Source organism: Heptranchias perlo, chromosome 2 (assembly GCF_035084215.1).
Source record: "Heptranchias perlo isolate sHepPer1 chromosome 2, sHepPer1.hap1, whole genome shotgun sequence".
NCBI classification, from domain to species: domain Eukaryota; kingdom Metazoa; phylum Chordata; class Chondrichthyes; order Hexanchiformes; family Hexanchidae; genus Heptranchias; species Heptranchias perlo.
In genome coordinates, this window is record NC_090326.1 from 99,259,876 (window position 1) to 99,284,473 (window position 24,598).

Below are 24,598 nucleotides of genomic sequence, written 5' to 3' on the forward strand. Positions count from 1 at the left end.
TGCTGATAGGGTTAGATGAAGTAAAGTGGGAGGTGGCTCATGTGGAGCATAAACACTGGCATAGACCAGTTGGGCCAAATGCGTTGTAAATTCTATGTAATTCTATGTAAAATTAGAGCTCGGCCATTCAGGAGTGAAATCAGGATATACTTTTTCACACAAAGGTTAGTGGAAACATGGAACTCTCTCCCCAGAAGGCTGTGGGTGTTAGGGCAATTGCAATTTTCAAGACTGAGATTGATACATTTTTGTTAGGTAAGGGTATCAAGGGATATGGAGCAAAGACGGATAAATGGGGTTGAGGTACAGATCAGCCAAGATCTAATTAAATGGTGGAACAGGCTCGAGGGGTTGAATGGCCTACTCCTGTTCCTATGTTTCTTGGAAACTCATTACTTGCATGTGTTATGTCAGCTTGAACCAGACAAACATGGTGCAAAGAAGAAATCTCTTTAAAGAAGAAAAAATTCAAAATACTGAAAAATGTTCTTGAGCACTGCACACACAATTGAAACATACTAAGTGGAATGGTGCCAAATAAGCTTCAGGCATCATCAGTAGTAGCAAGAGAAAAGAGAGACCTGGGAGTGATTACAAGGCTGCAATCCAAATGAGGCACTGGGATGGGGCTATAAGCCATGAGAGCAATGCTCAAGCAGTTATTGTCATTGTGTGGATTGCAACATTCAGGGTTGTTTCCATTTTTATGTAACATATACATATAGTTAATAGAGTGGAGGGGGGCGGACAAGAGGGTTTATTCATTTTTAGAGCCAGTATGAGCTGGCAGTATGCATACCAACCATTAGTGTGTTTCCTTTTCATGTCCAGTAATGTTCACATAATGTTTCTAATGACTAGTGAGATCAGTACCACAGAATTATCACAGGGGAAAAAAATCTACACTTCATTACTTGTTAATTAGAAATCCACATGCGTAGGTTTACACCATTACACTGTACAGTATAAGGCTACAGTAAGACAATTTGCTGACAATTCAATGATTCATTGCAGTACGCATACTGCATGCTATCACTAGGAACTTTTGAGAGAGCAAAACATTGGGTAGCATTTGTAGCACTGTAACAACTGAGCTCAGCTCAGGAACTCCACAAAGAAAGCTAACAAAAATGACTTCACAGCTTAAATCAAAAGCAAAGTACTGCGAATGCTGGAAAAGCTCAGCAAGTCAGGAAAGAAACAAAGTTAACGTTTCAGGTTGAGCTGAGTTGCTGAGCGTTTCCAGCATTTTCTGTTTTTATTTCACAGCTTAAATGTCAGTACATAGTCTCAAAACTTACAGCAATTTCCCTCAGCAATCAAATTGCCTGGTTAGTCAATGCACTGAATGCATAAATAGTAGCATACCTTCAGTCACAATGATATATAGGAAGTCCTTCAAAAAGTTCTATGTGCTCACTTCAAAACCATTTTCATGGTTTAAAAAAAAAAGATTATTTAAAAAAATATTTAGACTTATAAGCCTCCTGTCTTGCCCTCTTTTAACATTGTCAGGCACATGTTGGAGTGGATGTACTGGGGTAAAGAAAGCCAGAAGGACTTAGTTTATCCACCTTCACTCATTACGACACGCTTGGCTGCAGTGATTTTATTTTCTGTTCTCCAAACACTGCTAAATATTTCCTATGTCAGCACATACTCAAAAACTAAAAAAAGCTACAGGGCGAAGATGTCCCACACGAAGTTCATAAAGACACCAAACCAACAGATATTGATCAGAAGTGGTTAAACATCAAGGGAATCATTCGTGTTCCATTACTACAGAGCCTCTGGTCCAGTGTCTGGCTGTGGATATACACTGCTCCTCTCAAATCTAGTCAAAAATGTACCTTAATGTTCATCAGGTCTGCCAATTCTCCCACATTCAGCTTGGCTTAGTTTGTGGCATGCTTACATCTGGGTTAGAAGATTGTTGGTTTGAATCCTACATGTGGACTTAAGTGCATAATGTATACCATCATTCCAGTGCAGTACTGAAAGAGTGCTGTACTCTCAGAGGTGCCAGCCTTAAGATCAGACATTAAACCAAGGTTCCATCTGCAAGACATTAAGGTTGATTTAAACTCCGGGTGGGAATTGGGCGAGTGGAGAATGGGGCGTGCGGGACATTGTTGGCGAGAAGACCAGGCCATTTAACTCCCAAGCCTCCTTAATATTTGAAGGAGGGACAGCCCTCGCATGCAGAATTGGACAACCTGCCCACATGACCATGCCAATTTCCGGCGAGTTTCCCAATTGTACTTAAAGTGGGCATGGACTTCTTAAAGCGAAGAACACTGCAGAAGTTTGTGGCAGCACAGATGAGTCCAAGGGCTTCCTCTCACCTTTCTGATGCCTCCCTGAAGGTCCTAGTGGAGGAAGCGAGGGCCAGGAGGGAGGTACCCTTCCCCAGCACCCGCAGGCACATCCCCAAGACCACCATCAGGCAGGTCTGGATAGAGGTATCCGAGTGGGTCAGTGCTACCAACATCACCCCCAGGACCTGGGTTCAAAGTAGAAAGAGGTTTAATGACCCGACAACAACAGCAATAGCTGACCTACGAAGTGATCCCCGACATCTCTGGTTGCAAGGCGCTGATATGGCCCTTTTTCCTCTGCTGCTTCCTCTCCTTCCCCCAGGTCTTCCTTGTATGATGATGACTGCTGCTGCTACTCTGCCTCCTCCAAATGCAGGTCTCTCTGCAATGCAATGTTGTGCATTATGCAGCAGACCACTACAATACGTGACACTCTATCTGCAGCATATTGCTGGGAACCCTCCGAGCGATCAAGACACCTAAACCTCTGCTTGAGCATTTTGATTGTGTGCTCTATAAGGAGCCTGGTTGTGCTCTGGTTTTGATTGTATCAGTGGTGCTCGGGGGGCGGTGGGGTGGGGTTGCACAAGTGTGTCATCAGCCAGGTCTGCAGGGGGGGTATCTCTTGTCCCCTAGTTGCCATCTTGTTTTTCACAGGGTAGAATATTGGGTGCTAGAGTATCTGAGTAGACAAGTATTGTGGCAGCTCCCTGGGTACCTTGCACAGATCTGCATAAATTTGTTCCTGTGATCGGTCACTGTCTGTACATTTATAGAGTGGTATTTTTTTCTATTTATAAACGTTTCTGGCTTGTGTTCAGCTGCCCTGATGGCCACGTGTGTACAGTCAATCATGCTCCGCAAGCGAGGGAACCCAGCCACTGCCGCAAAGCCAAGAGTCTCTTCTGTTGACTCCCGAGGTCAGTGAGGAAGGTGCTTGGCCCTGGTGAAGAGGGTGTCAGACACATGCTTAATGCTGCTGTGAAATGCGGCTGATGTCCCCTGTAGCAGACTGAAAGGATCCAGTGGTGCAAAAATTCAGGGCTGTGATGACTGAGAGCCACTGGCATGGCCACTCACCCAGGCAGTAGGTCCTGAAGGAGGAGGCTGCAGACGGCTGCGCCAACCTGTCTGGAGAAGTGTGGCCTCCTCCTGGACTCTTGGCCTGTAGACCCTGTGATACATGACTTTTGGCCTGTAGACCCTGTGTGTTGGATATAGCCTCCTCTAAGCTGCCCTATTTAGGAACATAGGAACAGAAGTAGGCCATTTAGCCCCTGAAGCATGTTCTGCCATTCATGGTTGATCTGTGACCTAACTCTATATACCCGCCATGGCTCCATATTCCTTAATACCTTTGGTTAACAAAAATCTTCACCTGTTGCCTTCTGAGAGGCCCAGGTGCTGATGGTGACGTTTGCTGCTGCTGCTCCTCCTCCTCCTCCAAGTCTTATGCCATCCAGAACAAAGAAGCAAGTATGACACCCATACTAAGTGGAGGAAGCTTACTAAAAAAAGGAAGAACTTGCATTGATATAGCACCTTTCATGACCTCAGGACATTCCAAGGCACTTTACAGCCAATTAAGTGTAGTCACTTTTGAAGTGTAGTCACTGTTGTAATGTAAGGCAACAAAAGTGTAGAGGTCACGAAGTGGAAGCTAGAAACTCTCATGGCAAGCCAGACAGCAAAAGATCCAGTGAGCTGCTGCTGAGAGCACCCTTTTATACTGCTTCAGAAGCTCGCAAACATGAAGCCCACCTAGTTTTGCTGGTTATGTGGACGGGGCACCCTCAAATTCAGGTTAAAATGCAGTGGGGGCAGGTTTGACGTCATTGGAGTGTGACTTTGACCTGTTAATTAGGACCCCGCTTGCCTCGGGCAGATGCCTGACATAGCGAAAAACTGGCGAGATAAATGGTGGGGGGTGAGGAATGTTGCAATAAAGGATTTTGACCAAATATGCAGTTGACAGACAAATGGCAAATTAAATTTAATATCAGCAAAAATAGGGTATTGCATATTGGGTGAAAAAATGAGTGGCAAGAGATATAAAATGAAGGGAACAGAAATAAAAAAGGAAGATCTGGAAAGGGACTTGGTGGTAGAAGAGCTATCACTTTCAATGTTGACAAACAATTTAAAAAGTAAATTAAAAAATTGAGAAACGTAGCTAGGATAGTTAAATATAAGATTACGATATAAGTTTGGCTTCAGCCCATGTGATTTCACCCTTGTAGAATACCAACTCAACAGGCGTCACATTACAGCAGTTGGGTGTTTTTTATACGATGCCTCAACCATTCATTGTCTGTCAACTGCAAACAATCAAAATCCTTGTTTGCAGATAGTGGGGTCGATTTTAACACAGCCTGCCCAGTGCTGCATTTTTAACCTTGCTATTTCTCCAAAATTTGCCCTTCACAATCCTAAATATGTCCTTTTGTCCTACATCTTGGACATATCTGAAAGCATTGTTTCTATGTCAATCCTGTGAAGTATATGTACGGTCCGCTCTGAGAAGGCTGAAAAGCCAAGATTATAAAATCGTTCATCATAATTCTTCCCTCTACCAATGGAAAATAGCCTCACTGTGTATAAGGCCTAAATGCACACGCTCTTATGTTGCAACAATCAGTACTGTACACAGTACTCCAGGTGTAGCCTGACCAGGGCACCATACAGCTCCAGCACGACTTCTGGGGATCCGAAATAAAGTGATTTGGTAATATAACCAAACATCCTATTCATTTTGTTTTTTGCCACCTCACACTGTTTCCACCTGGAGAGCAATGCATCAAACTAACAAAACTATGTTTTCTTTCATCTCCTTTGGTAAGTTCTATCCCACTCGTGGAGTACCCGTGCTTCCTATTTTTACTTCCAATATGCAGTACCTTGCATTTGTCCGTATTGAGCTTCAAATCCAGCTCACAGGCCCAGGTGCAAATCCTGTCAAGCTCTCTCTGTAGGGTCCTGGCTGCTTATTGTCCACCTCTCCCTCTTGTCAAGTGCTCCGAAATTCTTTCATGTGAGGTACACTATATAAATGCAAGCATTTGTTGCTTGGAATTATCTACCAGATAAGGTAGTACAGTCAAATACATTGTGCGTAATTAGAATTCAGTTGTGTGCTAGGGTAGGGGATTTAGATTATGAGAGACATGAAGCATTGATGGGCTAGATGGCCTTTCCTCATCCTTTTTCTTATGTTCTTAAACTCTGGTTTCAGTTTCTTCTCAAAATGCTATGCAGGCAGGACAATGTCAGCATTTACAGTATGTATGAGCCTCAAGTTTTAATGGATTCCTTTCACTTGAGATTTGGAAACTGGGATAGTCTTGTTTCCATAGTGTTCTCCTTCTTTTGTTTGCTCTCCAGTGAGAAAAAACAGGAGAAAACAGCCAGTCCGACAGTCAGATGGGCAATTAACACAGAAAAGTTAAAAATAGATGAGACAAAGAAAAAATGAGAAAAAAAAGGATGAGTAAAAAGTATATTGGAGCCACAATTAGGCAGTATTGAAGGATGCTATTTGGGCCTATTTTCACAAAAAAAGAGATGAGAAGAATGTTTTTACTCCCTCCTACCATTGTTGAGAAGTTGGGAAAGGCAAGACTCCACCGGTGGAAATCAAAGGCATCCATGGAGCATTGGTCACCAGCTTACCACAGTGAATGCAATTTTTAATGAGTGAAAACAGTGGAGAAGAATATCAGCTTTTTTCATTCATTAAATTTTGAAGAGTGGGACAATAGGCTATTAGAATTTGGTTTAGCTTCAGAGCTAACCCTCATTTTGGTAAGGCTTCACACCAGCTGTTGTTATATTACCGTCATCCTTACCAAGCAAAAAACCACCTCTTCCAAGTGATTTCTGATTGGTGACTGGGTCAAAGCTGTTCGTCCCATAATTACCAGGAGGCATGATTCAGTCGTTCCAATAACCGAAGAAAATTAGTGGCAGAAATCGAAACTAAACCGGTCTGGCCTATATGTGACTCCAGACCCACAGCAATGTGGTTGATTCTTAATAACCCTCTGAAATGGCCTAGCAAGCCACTCAGTTGTACAATCTCGCTACAGAAAGTCACAATAAGAATAAAACTGGATGGACCACAGGGCATTGGACCACTAGGCACCGGACACGACAAAGGCAAACCAAGCCCAGTTGAACCTCGAAAGTCCTCCTCACTAACATCAGGGGACTTGTGCCAAAATTGGGAAAGCTGTCCCATAGACTAGTTAAGCAACAGCCTGACATTGCCATACTCACAGAATCATACCTTTCAGCCAACATCCCAGACTCTTCCATCACCATCCCTGGGTATGTCCTGCCCCACCGGAGGTGGCGGTACAGTGGTATACAGTCAGGGGGGAGTGGCCCTAGGAGTCCTCAACATTAACTCCAGACCCCATGAACTCTCATGGCATCAGGTCAAACAAGAGCAAGGAAACCTCCTGCTGATTACCACCTACCGCCTTCCCTCAGCTGATGAATCAGGCCTCCTCCATGTTGAGCACCACTTGGAGGAAGCACTGAGGGTAGCAAGGGCACAGAATGTACTCTGGGTGGAGGACTTCAATGTCCATCACCAAGAGTGGCTCGGTAGCACGGTTACCGACCGAGCTAGCCAAGTCCTGAAGGGCATAGCTGCCAGACTGGGCCTGCGGCAGGTTGGTGTGTGAACCAACACAAGGGAAAAATCTACTTGACCTCGTCCTCACCAATCTACCTGTCGCAGATGCATCTGTCCATGGCAGTATTGGTAGGAGTGACCACCGCACAGTCCTCGTGGAGACGAAGTCCCATCTTCACACTGAGGGCATCATCCAACGTGTTGTGTGGCACTATCACTGTGCTAAATGGGATGGATTCAGAACAGATCTAGCAGCTCAAAACTGGGCATCCATGAGGCGTTGTAGGCCAACAGCAGCAGCAGAATTGTATTCCACCACAATCTGTAACCTCATGGCCCGGCACATTCCTCACTCTACCATTACCAACAAGCCAGAGGATCAACCCTGGTTGAATGAGGAGTGTAGAAGAGCAGGCCAGGAGCAGCACCAGGCGTACCTAAAAATGAGGTGCCAACCTGGACTACACAGGACTACCTGCATGCTAACCAGCGGAAGCAACATGCTATAGACAGAGCTAAGCGATTCCACAACCAACAAATCAGATCAAAGCTCTGAAGTCCTGCCACATGAATGGTGGTGGACAATTAAACAACTAACAGGAGGAGGAGGCTCTGTGAACATCCACATTCTCAATGATGGCAAAGCCCAGCACGTGAGTGTAAAAGAAAAGGCTGAAGCGTTTTCAACCATCTTCAGCCAGAAGTGCTGAGTGGATGATCCATCTTGGCCTCCTCCCGATATCCCCACCATCTCAAAAGCCAGTTTTCAGCAAATTCGATTCACTCCACGTGATACCAAGAAACGGCTGAGTGCACTGGATACAGCAAAGGTTATGGGCCCCGACAACATCCCGGCTGTAGTGCTGAAGACTTGTGCTCCAGAACGAGCTGCGCCTCTAGCCAAGCTGTTCCAGTACAGCTACAACGCTGGCATCTACCCGACAATGTGGAAAATTGCCCAGGTATGTCCTGTCCACAAAAAGCAGGACAAATCCAATCCGGCCAATTAGCGCCCCATCAGTCTACTCTCAATCATCAGCAAAGTGATGGAAGGTGTCGTCGACATTGCTATCAAGCAGCACTTACTCATCAACAACCTGCTCACCGAAGCTCAGTTTGGGTTCTGCCAGGACCACTCGGCTCCAGACCTCATTATAGCCTTGGTCCAAACATGGACAAAAGAGCTGAGTTCCAGAGGTGAGGTGAGAGTGACTGCCCTTGACATCAAGGCAGCATTTGACCGAGTGTGGCACCAAGGAGCTCTAGTAAAATTGAAGTTAATGGGAGTCAGGGTGAAAACTCTCCAGTGGCTGGAATCGTACCTAGCACAAAGGAAGATGGTAGTGGTTGTTGGAGGCTCATCATCTCAGCCCCAGGACATTGTTGCAGGAGTTCCTCAGGGTAGTGTCCTAGGCCCAACCATCTTCAGCTGCTTCATCAATGACCTTCCCTCCATCATAAGGTCAGAAATGGGGATGTTCGCTGATGATTGCACAGTGTTCAGTTCCATTCGCAACCCCTCAGATAATGAAGCAGACCATGCCCGCATGCAGCAAGACCTGGACAACATCCTGGCTTGGGCTGATGAGTGGCAAGTAACATTCGAGCCAGACAAGTGCCAGGCAATGACCATCTCCAACAAGAGAGAGTCTAACCACCTCCCCTTGACATTCAACAGCATTACCATTGCCGAATCCCTCACCATCAACAACCTGGGGGTCACCATTTACCAGAAATTTAACTGGACCAGCCACTTAAATACTGTGGCTACAAGGGCAGGTCAGAGGCTGGGTATTCTGCGGCGAGTGACTCACCTCCTGACTCCCCAAAGCCTTTCCACCATCTACAAGGCATAAGTCAGGAATGTGATGGAATACTCCCCACTTGCCTAGATACGTGCAGCTCCAACAACACTTAAGAAGCTCAACATCATCCAGGACAAAGCAGCCCGCTTGATTGCACCCCATCCACCACCCTAAATATTCACTCCCTTCAACCGTGGCTGCAGTGTGTACCGTCTACAGAATGCACTGCAGCAATTCGCTAAGGCTTCTTTGACAGCACCTCCCAAACCTGTGACCTCTACCACCTAGAAGGACAAGGGCAGCAGGCACATGGGAACAACACCACCTGCACGTTCCCCTCCAAGTCACACACCATCCTGACTTGGAAATATATCGCCGTTCCTTCATCGTCGCTGGGTCAAAATCCTGGAACTCCCTACCTAACAGCACTGTGGGAGAAACTTCACCACACGGACTGCAGCAGTTCAAGAAGGCAGCTCACCACCACCTTCTCAAGGGCAATTAGGGATGGGCAATAAATGCTGGCCTTGCCAGCGACGCCCACATCCCATGAACGAATAATAAAAAAAATAAACTATGAATAGACCATTCTTTTCAGTGCGTGGGATGGGTGCAGCTCATCACTTTTAATCATGCTTAGGTGTCTGAGAGATGGCGACACTTCGTGTATAGTCCTGCATCTGCAAATCTCACACCTAGGATTTGTCCATTATTGACAGCTCTGATGTTCATCTATATCTGTTCCATAATGTGCACATCTTAGTTTTTAAACATTTCCCAAAAAGAATCGTAAATAAGTATTCTTTGCAGCCCATTTCCACCCAGTCTGTAAGCAGGACTCAAAGTTAGGGGAAAATTGTTGCCCTGTGGTTAATGTACTTTTGCTTGGAGTGACTTTTATTTTTGTTTCTGGGTCAGCTCTGGTTAAGACCGTTAAAAGCAACAACAGAATGGTTGGGTTAATTTTATTATAGGACAGGCACTTCCACAGGAAAGGGAGGGCTGGGAAAGAAGGATGGGGGAAAAAAAGTACATTTCGCTTAGGTTGTTGTTTAATTTAAGAACGGCACTGTCATTGTTCTGAGATTAGGTGCCTCCCTGCCACCCTTGTAGTCATGTTATTGTAGCTGATACATTGGGAAGGGAATCTAAAGAAGGATAAATATATTAAAGTAGAGCCAAATAAAAGGTCCATTATGTCCACCAAGCCATAACATCTCACTATGACTTCAGAAAATAGAAGAACGGTTAAAATAAAGCCTAAACCTAAAAGTTCTCTCGATTCAGGAACTGCTCCTTTAGATTGGAAAATTGCACGTCACTCCGCTATTTCAGAAAGGTGAGAGAGGGAAAAGAGGGAATTATAGGCCAGATAGCCTAATATCTGTTGTCGGGAAATTACTAGAATCTATAATTAAGGATAGAGTGACTGAACACCGTGAACATTTTCAGCTGATCAGAGAGAGCCAGCATGGATTTGTAAAGGATAGGTCATGCCTGACGAACCTGACTGAAGTTTTTGAAAAGTTGACTAAAGTAGTGGACAGGAGAATGTCTATGGATGTTGTTTATATGGACTTCCAGAAGGCATTCAATAAAGTCCCTCATAAGAGACTGTTAGCTCATGGAATTGAGGGCAAATTATTGATCTGGTTAGGAAATTGGCTGAGCGGCAGCAGACAGAGAGTAGGGATAATGGGCAGTTACTCAAATTTGGTAGGATGTGACTAGTGGTGTCCCACAGGGATCTGTGTTGAGGCCTCAACTATTCACCGTATTTTATTGATGACAGGATAGAAAGCCACATATCTAAGTTTGCCGATGACACAAAAATAGGTAGCATTGTAAGCAGTGTTGATGGAGGCATAAAATTACAGAGAGATATTAATAGATTAAGTGAATGGGCAAAATTGTAGCAAATGGATTTCAATGCAGGAAAGTGTGAGGTCATCCACTTTGGACCTAAAAAGGATAGGTCAGAGTACTTTCCAAATGGTGAAAAGCTTGAAACAGTGGAGGTCCAAACAGACTTTGGGGTGCATGTACATAGATCAATAAAATGTCATGGACAGGTACAGAAAATAATCAAAAAGGCTAATGGAATGCTGGCCTTTATATCTAGAGGACTAGATTACAAGCGGGTAGAAGTTATGCTACAGCTATACAAAGCCCTGAATAGAACACACCTGGAGTACTGTGTTCAGTTCTGGGCACCGCACCTTAGGGAGGATACATTGGCCTTGGAGGGAATGCAGCGTAGGTTTACTTGAATGATACCTGGACTGCAAGGGTTAAATTACGAGGCGAGATTACACAAACTAGGGTTGTATTCCCTGGAATTTAGAAGATTATGGGGTGATTTGATCGAAGTTTTCAAGATATTAAGGGGAACTGATAGTTTCTCTCTATCTACCCTATTTCCACTGGTTGGGGAGTTTAGCCTAAAAATTAGAGCCAGGACTTTCAGGAGTGAAGTTAGGAGACACTTCTACACGCAAAGGGTGGTAGAAGTTTGGAACTCTCTTCCGCAAACGGCAGTTGATGCTAGCTCAATTGTTAATTTTAAATCTGAGATTGATAGATTTTTGTTAACCAAAGGTATTAGGGGATATGGGGCTAAGGCAGGTATATGGAGTTAGGTCACAGATCAGTCATGATCTCAATGAATGGCGGAATTTGCTCAAGGGGCAAATGGCCTACTCCTGTTCCTATAAAATCAGCATATGGGTTATGAAATGCAATACACTGTCACAATGAAGTTCTAAATTTACTCTTTGAATGGAAATGAGTCAGAATTTAATCCACGTCATGGATGACAGAACTGGAATGCTTCAGGGCAATTTTTTTGACAGCCTTTAAACAAATAAAACCCACATTTTCCTGCTGTTCACAAAACAAAATAACATCCTGAAGGTGGCACTTCTTGATACCATTCAAAGCAAAGAGATTTTTTTTCAAAACATAGACAAATTTGCAGATACGGAGAATTATGGTGGAAATAATGCTGCATGATCCCTTGATTGCTTTTAATGTGCATTTTTGTGTCACTAGAGGATGAGGCACGAAACTCTTCTCCAAAGAATATGTGCTGTCAATTAACAACAGTTTTAACAAACACCAATGTCCCTTGAAGAAAGCACAAGCTCTCTGTAGAGTATTACTAAGAAAGAAATTAAGTACTTTTCTTTAAATCAGTCTAAACTGTGAAATTCTAGTCAATTCAAATAACCCAATAACTCATTCTTGGGCCATGCTATCATTTAATTAGATAGTGCGCAGAAAACATGTGCACTGTGAATCGTAGGTCCATTTGCCTGAATGACCAAAAAAAATCTAATGCAAAAACCCACAAATTGCGACAGCCTCCAATATAACAATTTTGGATTTTGCATGGTTGCTGGGGCAGAATTTTATTGCTTTATAATGTTTCTTATAATATTAAATCTGGTATTTTTTTCTGAACATTAAGTAGAAAATATTAGACTAGGGTGGTGATCATGGGTAATTTGAAGTGTTAATTATTTACCCAGAGACACGTCAGCCATAAAACGATTTTATTTTTGCAAGTTTCTGTGACTTTGAGACAAAGGGAAAAATTCCATGGGCTCAATTTTGAAATGGTGGCATGTTAGCAGCGGGGGTGGGGGGAGGGATGGGGATGAAGGTGTACATGGCAAACCCGAATAAAAAAAAACTTACCTTTTCCAACGCGATCATGATGTAATTGATGGTGAGTAAAGTTCTTTCCGGGTTTTGCACCCGGCAGCCAGCCTGATTGACAGGCTGGCTGCTGACAGGAGTTGCAAAGCCGTGGTGGGTGTGTGGTGGGGAGAGAGCGAGACGTCATCCAGCGGTGGAACAGAGAGTGGAGGACGCTGAAGATTGGGGGGGGGGGGGGCAAGAGGGGAAGATCGGGGGGACGGGGACGAGAGGGGAAGATCGGGGGGGGCGAGAGGGGAAGATCGGGGGGGGGCGGGAGGGGAAGATCGGGGGGGGGGCGAGAGGGGAAGATCGGGGGGGGGGGGGGGGCGAGAGGGGAAGATCGGGGGGGGGGCGAGAGGGGAAGATCGGGGGGGGGGGCGAGAGGGGAAGATCGGAGTGGCAAGAGGGGAAGATCGGGGGGGGCGAGAGGAGAAGATCGGGGGGGGCGAGAGGGGAAGATCGGGGGGGGGCGAGAGGGGAAGATCGGGGGGGGGGCCGAGAGGGGAAGATCGGAGTGGCAAGAGGGGAAGATCGGGGGGGGCGAGAGGAGAAGATCGGGGGGGGGCGAGAGGGGAAGATCGGGGGGGGGGGGCGAGAGGGGAAGATCGGGGGTGGGAGAAGGGAAGATCGGGGGTGGGAGAGGGGAAGATCGGGGGTGGGAGAGGGGAAGTTCGGGGGTGGGAGAGGGGAAGATCGGGGGTGGATGAGGGGAAGATCGCGGGTGGGAGAGGGGAAGATCGCGGGTGGGAGAGGGGTAGATCGCGGGTGGGAGAGGGGAAGGTCGGGGGTGGGAGAGGGGAAGGTCGCGGGTGGGAGAGGGGAAGGTCGCGGGTGGGAGAGGGGAAGGTCGCGGGTGGGAGAGGGGAAGGTCGCGGGTGGGAGAGGGGAAGGTCGCGGGTGGGAGAGGGGAAGGTCGCGGGTGGGAGAGGGGAAGGTCGCGGGTGGGAGAGGGGAAGGTCGGGGGTGGGAGAGGGGAAGGTCGGGGGTGGGAGAGGGGAAGGTCGGGGGTGGGAGAGGGGAAGGTCGGGGGTGGGAGAGGGGAAGGTCGGGGGTGGGAGAGGGGAAGGTCGCGGGTGGGAGAGGGGAAGGTCGCGGGTGGGAGAGGGGAAGGTCGCGGGTGGGAGAGGGGAAGATCGCGGGTGGGAGGAGGAAGTTCGCGGGTGGGAGAGGGGAAGATCGCGGGTGGGAGAGGGGAAGATCGCGGGTGGGAGAGGGGAAGATCGGGGGGAGAGAGTGGAAGATCGGGGGGGAGAGAGTGGAAGATCGGTGGGGAGAGAGTGGAAGATCGGGGGGGGGGGAGAGGGGAAGGTCGCGGGTGGGAGAGGGGAAGATCGCGGGTGGGAGGAGGAAGTTCGCGGGTGGGAGAGGGGAAGATCGCGGGTGGGAGAGGGGAAGATCGCGGGTGGGAGAGGGGAAGATCGGGGGGAGAGAGTGGAAGATCGGGGGGAGAGAGTGGAAGATCGGGGGGAGAGAGTGGAAGATCGGGGGGGGGGGAGAGGGGAAGGTCGCGGGTGGGAGAGGGGAAGATCGCGGGTGGGAGAGGGGAAGATCGGGGGGAGAGAGTGGAAGATCGGGGGGGAGAGAGTGGAAGATCGGTGGGGAGAGGGGAAGGTCGCGGGTGGGAGAGGGGAAGATCGCGGGTGGGAGAGGGGAAGATCGCGGGTGGGAGAGGGGAAGATCGCGGGTGGGAGAGGGGAAGATCGCGGGTGGGAGAGGGGAAGATCGCGGGTGGGAGAGGGGAAGATCGCGGGTGGGAGAGGGGAAGATCGCGGGTGGGAGAGGGGAAGATCGCGGGTGGGAGAGGGGAAGATCGGGGGGGGGGCGAGAGGGGAAGATCGGGGGTGGGAGAGGGGAAGATCGGGGGTGGGAGAGGGGAAGATCGCGGGTGGGAGAGGGGATCGGGGGGAGAGAGTGGAAGATCGGGGGGGAGAGGGGAAGGTCGCGGGTGGGAGAGGGGAAGATCTCGGGTGGGAGAGGGGAAGATCGCGGGTGGGAGAGGGGAAGATCGCGGGTGGGAGAGGGGAAGATCGCGGGTGGGAGAGGGGAAGATCGCGGGTGGGAGAGGGGAAGATCGGGGGGAGAGAGTGGAAGATCGGGGGGGAGAGAGTGGAAGATCGGTGGGGAGAGGGGAAGGTCGCAGGTGGGAGAGGGGAAGATCGCGGGTGGGAGAGGGGAAGATCGTGGGTGGGAGAGGGGAAGATCGGGGGGAGAGAGTGGAAGATCGGGGGGGAGAGGGGAAGGTCGCGGGTGGGAGAGGGGAAGATCGCGGGTGGGAGAGGGGAAGATCGGGGGGAGAGAGTGGAAGATCGGGGGGAGAGAGTGGAAGATCGGGGGGTGGGAGAGGGGAAGGTCGCGGGTGGGAGAGGGGAAGATCGCGGGTGGGAGAGGGGAAGATCGGGGGGAGAGAGTGGAAGATCGGGGGGGAGAGAGTGGAAGATCGGTGGGGAGAGGGGAAGGTCGCGGGTGGGAGAGGGGAAGATCGCAGGTGGGAGAGGGGAAGATCGCGGGTGGGAGAGGGGAAGATCGGGGGGAGAGAGTGGAAGATCGGGGGGGAGAGGGGAAGGTCGCGGGTGGGAGAGGGGAAGATCGCGGGTGGGAGAGGGGAAGATCGGGGGGAGAGAGTGGAAGATCGGGGGGAGAGAGTGGAAGATCGGGGGGAGAGAGTGGAAGATCGGGGGGAGAGAGTGGAAGATCGGGGGGGGGAGAGGGGAAGGTCGCGGGTGGGAGAGGGGAAGATCGCGGGTGGGAGAGGGGAAGATCGCGGGTGGGAGAGGGGATCGGGGGGAGAGAGTGGAAGATCGGGGGGGAGAGGGGAAGATCGCGGGTGGGAGAGGGGAAGATCGCGGGTGGGAGAGGGGAAGATCGCGGGTGGGAGAGGGGAAGATCGCGGGTGGGAGAGGGGAAGATCGGGGGGAGAGAGTGGAAGATCGGGGGGAGAGGGGAAGATCGCGGGTGGGAGAGGGGAAGATCGGGGGGAGAGAGTGGAAGATCGGGGGGGAGAGGGGAAGGTCGCAGGTGGGAGAGGGGAAGATCGCGGGTGGGAGAGGGGAAGATCGCGGGGAGAGAGTGGAAGATCGGGGGGGAGAGGGGAAGGTCGCGGGTGGGAGAGGGGAAGATCGCGGGTGGGAGAGGGGATCGGGGGGAGAGAGTGGAAGATCGGGGGGGAGGGAGGGGAAGATCGGGGGGGAGAGAGGGGAAGATCGGGGGGGAGAGAGGGGAAGATCGGGGCGGGGGGAAGAGGGGAAGATTGGGGGGGGCGAGGGGAAGATCGGAAAGGGACATCAGAGAGGGAGACATCGGGGGGAAAGGGGGACATTGGAGAGGGGGACATCGGAAAGGGAGACATCGGAGCAGGGTGGAAAGGTAGGTTTATTTTGTTTTTTTAACTTCACGCAATGATTTTTAAAAATTTATTTTGTTTATTTTTGCCAGGCGTGAATTGGAAGCTGTGGGAAAGCTGGCCAGGTAAGTGTAAAATCGTTTTAACTATCTACTACGTCAGAAATAAAGTACCTTAAGTACCTCGATAAGGTACATTTGGTTCTTTAACCATCATCCCACCGGCTTTAATTGTCGGCGGGGCTTCCGGATTCGTGAAGCGGGCGCGCACAAGGGCGCGTCTGTGGCAAACTCGGAAGTCGGCAGGTTGGAGCCAGCTTCCGAACCCGCTCAGGAGTTTTGCCATTTTCGCAGCCCACCAGCCCCCAATGCACCCGCAATTTGATTTTAAAATTGAGCCCCATGGGTCAGTTTGTTGTAAGCTATACAATCAACAATAGTTCATTCAATATGTCCAGCAGGGAGCTTAAATATAAATAGTGGTTCATACTACCACTCTGCTGTCTGAGTGAGAACAAAAAGAGGGTTCATTGGACCCTTTCCTCAACTCTGTGTGAGCAGCCTTACACAAAATCAGGATCAGGAGAAATGAATGAAATAAAGTGGGACACAAAATTGGGAATTATTAAATTCAATAAATAAGAATGGAATTGAGCAAAATGAACTAAATAAAGGTGCAGGAGTGATTCATTCAAAGCAACTTTACACAGAATCAGGAAAAACAACACCAAATAAACTAATTACAGAAAGTCAGAAAATAGAAGGCTCAAATTGCTGCAAGAGTCAGGAGGGAAGGCCGGCAGGAGGCCCAAGGGCTAAAGACCAGTGGAAAGAGCAGTCATTGCAGACCAGTGGATGGCCAGAGGCTTGAGGGCCAAGGCCTGAAATGCAGACAGGGTCAGGATGATAGATGGGTAGGGCCCAATCAGTGAGTGAAAGGAGGTGAAGCATCAAGGGCAGGGAGAAATTTTGGGGGTGGAGAGGAGGTTGGGACGGGGACTAAGAAGGTGCAAGAAGACCAAGGAGCAGAAAAAATCTCGGGGGGGGGGGGCGGACAGGGAAACTGCAGATAGAGGGGGAGGCCAGACAGCTGAAGAAACAGGCAGGCAGGACACAGCTGGCACCTGGAATAATCAGGGGAGTGGGAGGCCTAGAGGGAGGAAGAATAACATTTTAAAATATATATTTAAATCTAAATATAAAATAATCTTCCACACAATATTAAAAATCTTACATCTACGCTCACTTCCTGTCAACTTTTCCATTATAAATTCCTTTGTTCACATTTCTAATGCAAAGTGCCTATGCAAACTTGTCATGATGTAATTGCACTCTCCCTCCTGTAAAAATATCGCAGCACTACCACTGATGGGAAGTGGAATTGCAGCACAATAAGTTTACATCTGCAACTGCCATTAAAAATGAGGACACAGGAATTTAAAATGGAAATTTAGAAATAAAGGACATAATGTCTTACTTTAGAATGAGGACTGAATTACATCTGCTGCGTGTAATTATCCCCCCGTCCCCTAAACCCTGCTTCACCTGGAGACTACACTTGGTCTTGACTCTCCATATGGAACGTCACAGATCAACAATTATTAATAAATAGTTAAAAGTAAAGCGCAGCATAAAAACAAGATAGTGATGGAGTTGGAAGAAAGAGTTCAGAAATTTGCTCCACAGAGCTACTTAATGGTCAGAGCCTGTAATTATATCGTGATAGGGATCGTTTACATAGGAAAATTGAATGGCAAATATGGATATAGGAACTTACAATGGAAAAAAGCATTACTCTTTTTCCCATTGCAAGTTCCAATATCCATATTTTCCATTCAATTTTCCTACATAAACTATAACTAGTCAAGCGCAATCTGACTGTCCCTGATTAGCTCACATCTTTCTAATTGCTCACTAATATCATTCTGTATGCTCCCAAATTCTACTTGGGTACTCCTGCTTTCTTTATTTTCTATAAAAACAAATATAACATACTTAAAACTATTTATACCATTCCCTTACCCTCGAGTACATGATGGATTCCTTCATCTCCAAGTGGTCCCAACCATTTGACTATCCTTTTGCCTCATATCCTTATAGCAGCTTCATTTCCCTTTATGTGGACCATTAGTCTTCTTTCATACTCTCTTGGACTTTCTAATCTTCTTGGTTCCTTTCCAAGCCATTTATATTTCTCAGTTTTCTACTATATCAACCCACCCCTTATATTTATCACATGCTTCATTTTTGCTCTAACCACTCTACTCATCCATGGTTCCTTTGCCTTTGATGTACCTCTTTGCAATGGTCCCCGAATTTCTGCAGGGGTTGTCCCAATCTCTTGCCGTAACTTCGGAGGAAATTCCCCCCCCCACCCCACCATCTTGGAGAATCAGTCTGTTTTCAGCCATTTACACCATTTGTCTAGAGGTTCCGTCGATCTCCCGGTAAAGTTAAAACAGGAGATTAGAATAGCCTCTGCTTTAACTTTACCGCGAGATCGGTGGAACCTCTAGAGAAATGGTTTAAATGGCTGAAAACAGACTGATTCTCCGAGGCAGGGGGATTTCCACCGATCTCCTGCCAAAGTTACAGAAGGAGATCGGAATAGCCTCTGTGGAAATTCCGGGCCCATTTATTTAACCTGTACCGTAATCATTTGGTATTTAAATATCTCCCATTGCTATTTCTCTCATTCTTTCTTTAAATATGTCCTCCCCTGTGTCTTCTCTCTCATCTGAATGTCTCTCACATATGTTCCTTTAGCAATTTATTTAATTTCTCTCTCCTTTTTTAAAAGACATATGAAATTTGCATACAATCAAACTACAATTAGTACATTTCAATCACAATAAATAAGTTTGCATTATCAGCTAACCAGGTGGAAAAATCTTATTTAAGGTGAAACAAATTTTGTAAATGTGACACAAATTTGTCTGAGTTACAGTGAAATACCAAAGTATGACAGACTGTAGGAAATGTGCACAATTATACCATTTTATAATATACACATACAATATACAGTACCCCTTGCTGTTGATCACAGTTAATTGGAGGCTATACTGTTTTATAACAACAAGGATGTCATGTCATGTAATGCACAATGTTTTATTCGGGCCACTGATTTATTATGAAACAATATGCCAAATTAGGTATTAGCTGGTATTCTGGGATCTTTGCCTCTCCAGAGCAGTAAACAAAAATACAGCTGATTTAATAAACATTTATTATTACTTTCAACCAGTAAAGTTTTTGCATCGCTTGGAAAAAGACTGGGGATGTGGGGCTTGCAAAGAGTATCGTTTGTGAATGGCCAGTCCTTCAGACAATCATAAACTTTTCCACAGTTAACCTTAGAAAACATTTATCTCAAATTAAGGTTCCATTTTTTTTTGAATAACTGATAACAGATTTACATCATCAGGTTTTTCTACAAAAAAAAGTAAACACTTCTGGGTTTTTTCATTCCACAGAATTATATGGAAATTACAACACAAAAACAGACCCAAGCAGTCTGTGTCGGTCTTTATCCTCCACAGGTCCTAATCCTGTTCCAATATCCCTTTATTCCCATTTCCTTCAACTACTTATCTCACCTATTCTTAAAAGTTGATATAGTCTCTACTTCAATCATAAACTCTGGTAGTGTATTTCACAACCTCTATTTAAAAAGGTTTCTTTGCTGTCTGCCCTAAATCTTTTAGATTTAATCTTATATCAATGCCCCATGCTTTGGATCCCTCAACCACTATTTCTATCTGCTCTGTCCTATCCCTTCACAATATTAAACACCTACCAAATCACCACGTAATCTCCCTTGTTCTAATAAAAACAGCACCAATTTTTCAAGCCTTTCTTCGGAAGTTGTAAACCTAGTAATTGAAATGGTGGTTAGGGGATATAATCATATCAAGAAGTCACTGTAAGAGATTTGGAACATAGCCCTGTGACATGGGCAGAATATATAAATCTGTGGCATTACAATTTGGCAATTATGGAAGGGGAATTTCAATCAATGACTTGAGTTAGGGGGAGCCTTGTTATAAGTACTCTAACAGGAAGTCCTGCCAGTGAAAAAGCCCAATTTGAGATAGGACACCAAACACACTTGACGGTATCAACCCCTAACCGAGACCAATCATTAGAAACAACAATTGCCACTGCACTAATCACTACCTTATCTATACAAGAAACCCACAACGTTTTACAATGATGGACCTCTCCAAATGACTGGCTGAATCAGATGTCAGCATACAAGGGAAAGGAAGAGTGACACTGGATAATTTCCCATTTCCTTATTTATTGGAAGGGGAACATTGCCAATAGCAGGCAGTTTGCCAAGGAGAAATTACGATACGGAAGGCATTCTCAAATTGTTTATTCAAGCATTCTTGGTGGCTGAGATTACCCTGAACTACAGAAAATCCTAGCCAGAAAGCAATGGTCTGAAAATTCACTAGCCACATTTGGGTGGTCGATGGTAGCAGAGTTTACAGCCTAGGATGCAGGTGGCACAATTGGAGTTGGAGTTTGTGTAGAGTTACCACTCCTGGAAAACAATTTTTGGTCATCTTTGTTTCACTTTTCACCATGTTTTTACACAAGTTCTAAATTCTGTGTTACGGGAGGTGGTATCAAGGATGGCAGGCTTTACATAATGAAAACATTCACTATTGCACCCCAAGCTCACCTGCTTCCTCCTCTGTTAACCCTTTTACAGTTCAGGCTCTTTCCAAACTGAAGTGTTTTTTGTTCGCAGCTCAAAGGCAATTTCCATAAATAGACTGGATTTCCTATGAAGCAAAACCTATGCCCTCATTTGTGCCATTGATGAGTAGCTTGCCTAGGTTTAACAATTAACTCCTAATTACAGACCTGTCAGTTTAACATCACTTGTGGGGAAGTTACTGGAGTCTATCATCAGGAACAGAGTAGCTGAGCCCTTGGACAAGTGTGAGCTGCTCAAAAAGAGTCAGCATGGATTTGTGAAGGGTACGGCATGTCTGAATAGTCTAGTTGAATATTTTGAGGAGCTCACAAGCATGATTGATAAGGGAGTGCCTTTAGATGCTGTCAATATGGACTTCCAGAATGCATTTGATAAAATTCTGCACATTTTAGCAAAAATGAGAGCGCACGTAATTGAAGGTAACATTGTGACACGGGCTGGCAATTAGTCGGGAAATACGAGACAGAGGGTAGGGATAAAGAGAATGTACTCTGATTGGTGGGATGTGACAAGTGGTGTTCCCCAGGGATCTGGATTTGGGCCACAGCTTTTCACCATATATATCAATGACTTGGAACATAGGAACAGGAGTAGGCCATTTAGCCCCTCGAGCCTGTTCCGCCATTCAATAAGGTCATGGCTGATCTGTGGCCCCGTATCGCCTAATACCTTTGGTTAACAAAAATCTATCAATCTCAGATTTAAAATTAATAATCGAGCTAGAATCAACTGCTGTTTGCGGAAGAGAGTTCCAAACTTCTACCACCCTTTGCGTGTAGAAGTGTCTCCTAACTTCACTCCTGAAAGTCCTGGCTCTAATTTTTAGGCTATGTCCCCTAGTCCTAGACTCTCCAACCAGTGGAAATAGTTTCTCTCTATCTACCCCATCAGTTCCCATTAACATCTTGAAAACTTTGACCAAATGACCCCGTAATCTTCTAAATTCCACCCGAGTTTCTCTCTTCATAATTGAACCCTTGGAATCCAGGTATCATTCTAGTAAAATCTACGCTGCACTCCCTCCAAGGCCAATATATCCTTCCTATGCTGCAGTGCCCAGAACTGAACACAATACTTCAGGTGTGGTCTAATCAGGGCTTTGTATAGCTGTAGGATAACTTCTACCCCTTTTATTCTAGTCCTCTAGATATAAGGCCAGCATTCCATTAGCCTTTCTGATTATTTTCTGTAACTGTCCATGACATTTAATCATCTATGTACATGCACCCCTATGCCTCTTTGGACCTCCACTGTTTCGAGCTTTTCACCCTTCAGAAAGTACTCTGGTCTATCCTTTATAGGTCCAAAGTGGATGACCTCACACCTGCCTACATTGAAATCCATTTGCTACAATTTTGCCCATTCACTTAATCTATTAATATCTCTCTGTAATTTTATGCTTCTATCTGCACTGCTTACAATGCTACCATCATCTTTGTGTCATCGGCAAAGTTGAATATCTGGCTCTCTATCCTGTTATCTAAATCGTTAATAAATACAGTGAATAGTTGAGGCCCCAACACAGATCCCTGTGGGACACCACTGGTCACATGCTGCCAACTTGAGTACCTGCCCATTATCCCTACTCTCTGTCTCCTGCCGCTCAGCAAATTTCCTAACCAGGTTAATAATTTGTCCACAATTCTATGAGCTTTAACTTTAGCTAACAGTCTCTTATGAGGGACTTTATCGAATGCCTTCTGGAAGTCCATATAAACAACATCCACAGACATTCCCCGTCCACTACTTTAGTCACCTCTTCAAAAAATTCAATCAGGTTCGTCAGGCATGACCTACCCTTTACTTGGATGACAGAATAGAGAATTTTAAATTCATGTTTGCAGATGACACTAAATTAGGAGGCATATTAAGTTGCGTAGCTGGAAGCAGGGATTAGAAGGGGAGATAGTCAGTTGAAGTGAGTCGGCAAAACCCCGGTAAATGGAGTTCAGTGTGGGAAAGTGTGAGGTCATACACTTTGGGTCAAAGAAAGACAAATCGGAATATTTTCTTAATGGTGAGAGACTAAGAACTGTGAGGAACAAAGGGATTTGGGTGTCTCTAAAAGCTAGTGCACAGGTATAAAAAGTAATCAAAAGGACTAATGGGATGTTGGCCTTTATAGTAAGGGCATTGGAATACAAAAGTGAGGAAATTATGCTTCAGTTTGTTCAAGGGCTTTGGAGAAGAATAGGAGGTTGGAGGTGGCACAGTAGTTTGCAAGGACAGAGGGGTTGAGGGTGTTTTTTTTTAAAGAAGGAGGGGCATGAAAATGGGATTGAAAGGGAATAGGGCTGTACCTGAGGAGAGGGAACCAATTACAATGTCAGTTAGCATGGGAGCCAGGAAGAGAAGTTGTGAGATCAGCAGTTTAGTGGGAATGGGGTCAAGGGTGGGAAAAATTGACACAAAATTGTGACAAAAACGTGACAACAGTAAGTGAGACAGGAAGTGCATGCCGACTCAAGATTTGTAAATAAAAATGAGGTTCCATGATTGACTTTGCGATATTTCACTCCAACTCTCTCCACCTTGACCTCATTTTGCTTTTGTGTTTTTAATGTAAGTTTCTAGGTGAAAGAAACAAAACACTGGAATTACCATTACTTTAAACGTACCAAAAATATTTACTTTCTTCTTTCACTTAGCTGAAACTACAGCCTTTGATTAACTTATTGGAATGAAGCATTATTTAACTTTCTTTGATGTATGAAGAAAGGCAGTATAACCTTTAGATGTCTTGCATTCTTTTAGCACTGAACTACATATATATTGTTGCTCACCTGCTACGAGTTTATGCAATGCATACTTGTCTCCATTGACTGCAGCAGCATGAACCTGGGAGGTCAGCGTTGAGCCACTGGGCAGCCAGTTCTCTGTGCCATTCATACTTCCGTTAGGTCGAGGCAATATTCCAGCCTGGGCAAGCAACATAATTTCAGTCAAATAATAATGAAATGTACTGGATCTCAAATAAGATGAATTTTTCAAGTAAGGCTTCCAAATACAAACTTTACTGTGTGGAGATCTTTATGTGTCAGAAAACCACTTTAAAAAATCTGTATTAGTAAAAACAATCCCAAATAAATTCCTAAACTTTCAAAAAGGAATGATCTTTTTTCACATGTGCAGTGCTGAAAGAGTTTTTGTTGCTCATTTACTTGCTATTTAATTATTGTGTAATCCTTGGGAAACACATAGGGTTTTCACTTTTTTGGTTTCTTTAAGAACAATGGAATATATGAGAATTCCACAAGTAGTCATTTGTTACGGAAATCCACATTTTTTGGTGGTGTTTGAACTTTCGTAATATCTACATGGCACTAAGCTACCCCAACAAGCGTCATAGATCCACCACATCATTACCATAGCATTCACTTTTCAGCACACTTGCGTGACAGGAACTCCTCAATTACTTAGCCTTCCTCCCACAGTCTTGAACCTTAGCAACTGCTCTGGAATGCATCAAGACTTTACACGAAAGACTAGAAGCACTTTTGTGCCAAAAAAAAGTTTTAAGAGTAAACACAATCGTTTCTACAATTGTCATACGTATTAAGTCGTCGAGCTGCTTGGCAGATTTTTTTTAAAAAAGGTTCTTAAAACTTCCTGCCTCTCTAAACTTTTGCCTCAAACAACGCTGTAAAATGTAAAACTGTACTGAAAGCAGTTTGAGAGAGTCTGTGTGCTATCTGCAATGGGAATCATATAGAAGCCATTTAGCCTTTGAACTCAACATAATAAAGTACAATATCAAAGTAACTTCAGCTCAGTCTCGACTATCTATCAACTGTTTTTGTGTTCTGAACAAACATTTTAAAAGGCAACTTGTTAATTTAACTTTATTCCAACAATGATACTTTTAGAATAAATGGAATCGTGGATATGCAAATCTAAACACTGTTTTGGCTATTCAACAGCTTTTAAAGAACCAATAAAAATGTAAGGAGTTAGTAGTTTCTACCCCCTCAACATCCTCCCCCTCCCCCACAAATTAACAGCAAAATGTTCACTAGTTTAATGGAAAGCCAAAGGTCAAAATACTACCCAATGACAAACAATGTAA

At 45.7% G+C, this 24,598-nt stretch overlaps 1 protein-coding gene across 3 annotated transcripts in view; it reads right to left on the reverse strand.

Annotated features, from left to right (window-relative positions):
• Positions 1-24,598, reverse strand: part of invs (inversin) — a 351,132-nt gene that overhangs the window by 250,037 nt on the left and 76,497 nt on the right. For 2 of the 3 annotated variants that reach the window (XM_068004896.1, XM_068004888.1), the window contains exon 4: positions 23,316-23,451. The exons of the other annotated variant lie outside the window; for it this stretch is intronic. In XM_068004896.1, the coding sequence (XP_067860997.1) occupies positions 23,316-23,451 (136 nt within the window). The remainder of the gene's footprint in view (positions 1-23,315; positions 23,452-24,598) is intronic. 3 annotated transcript variants of the gene reach the window in all.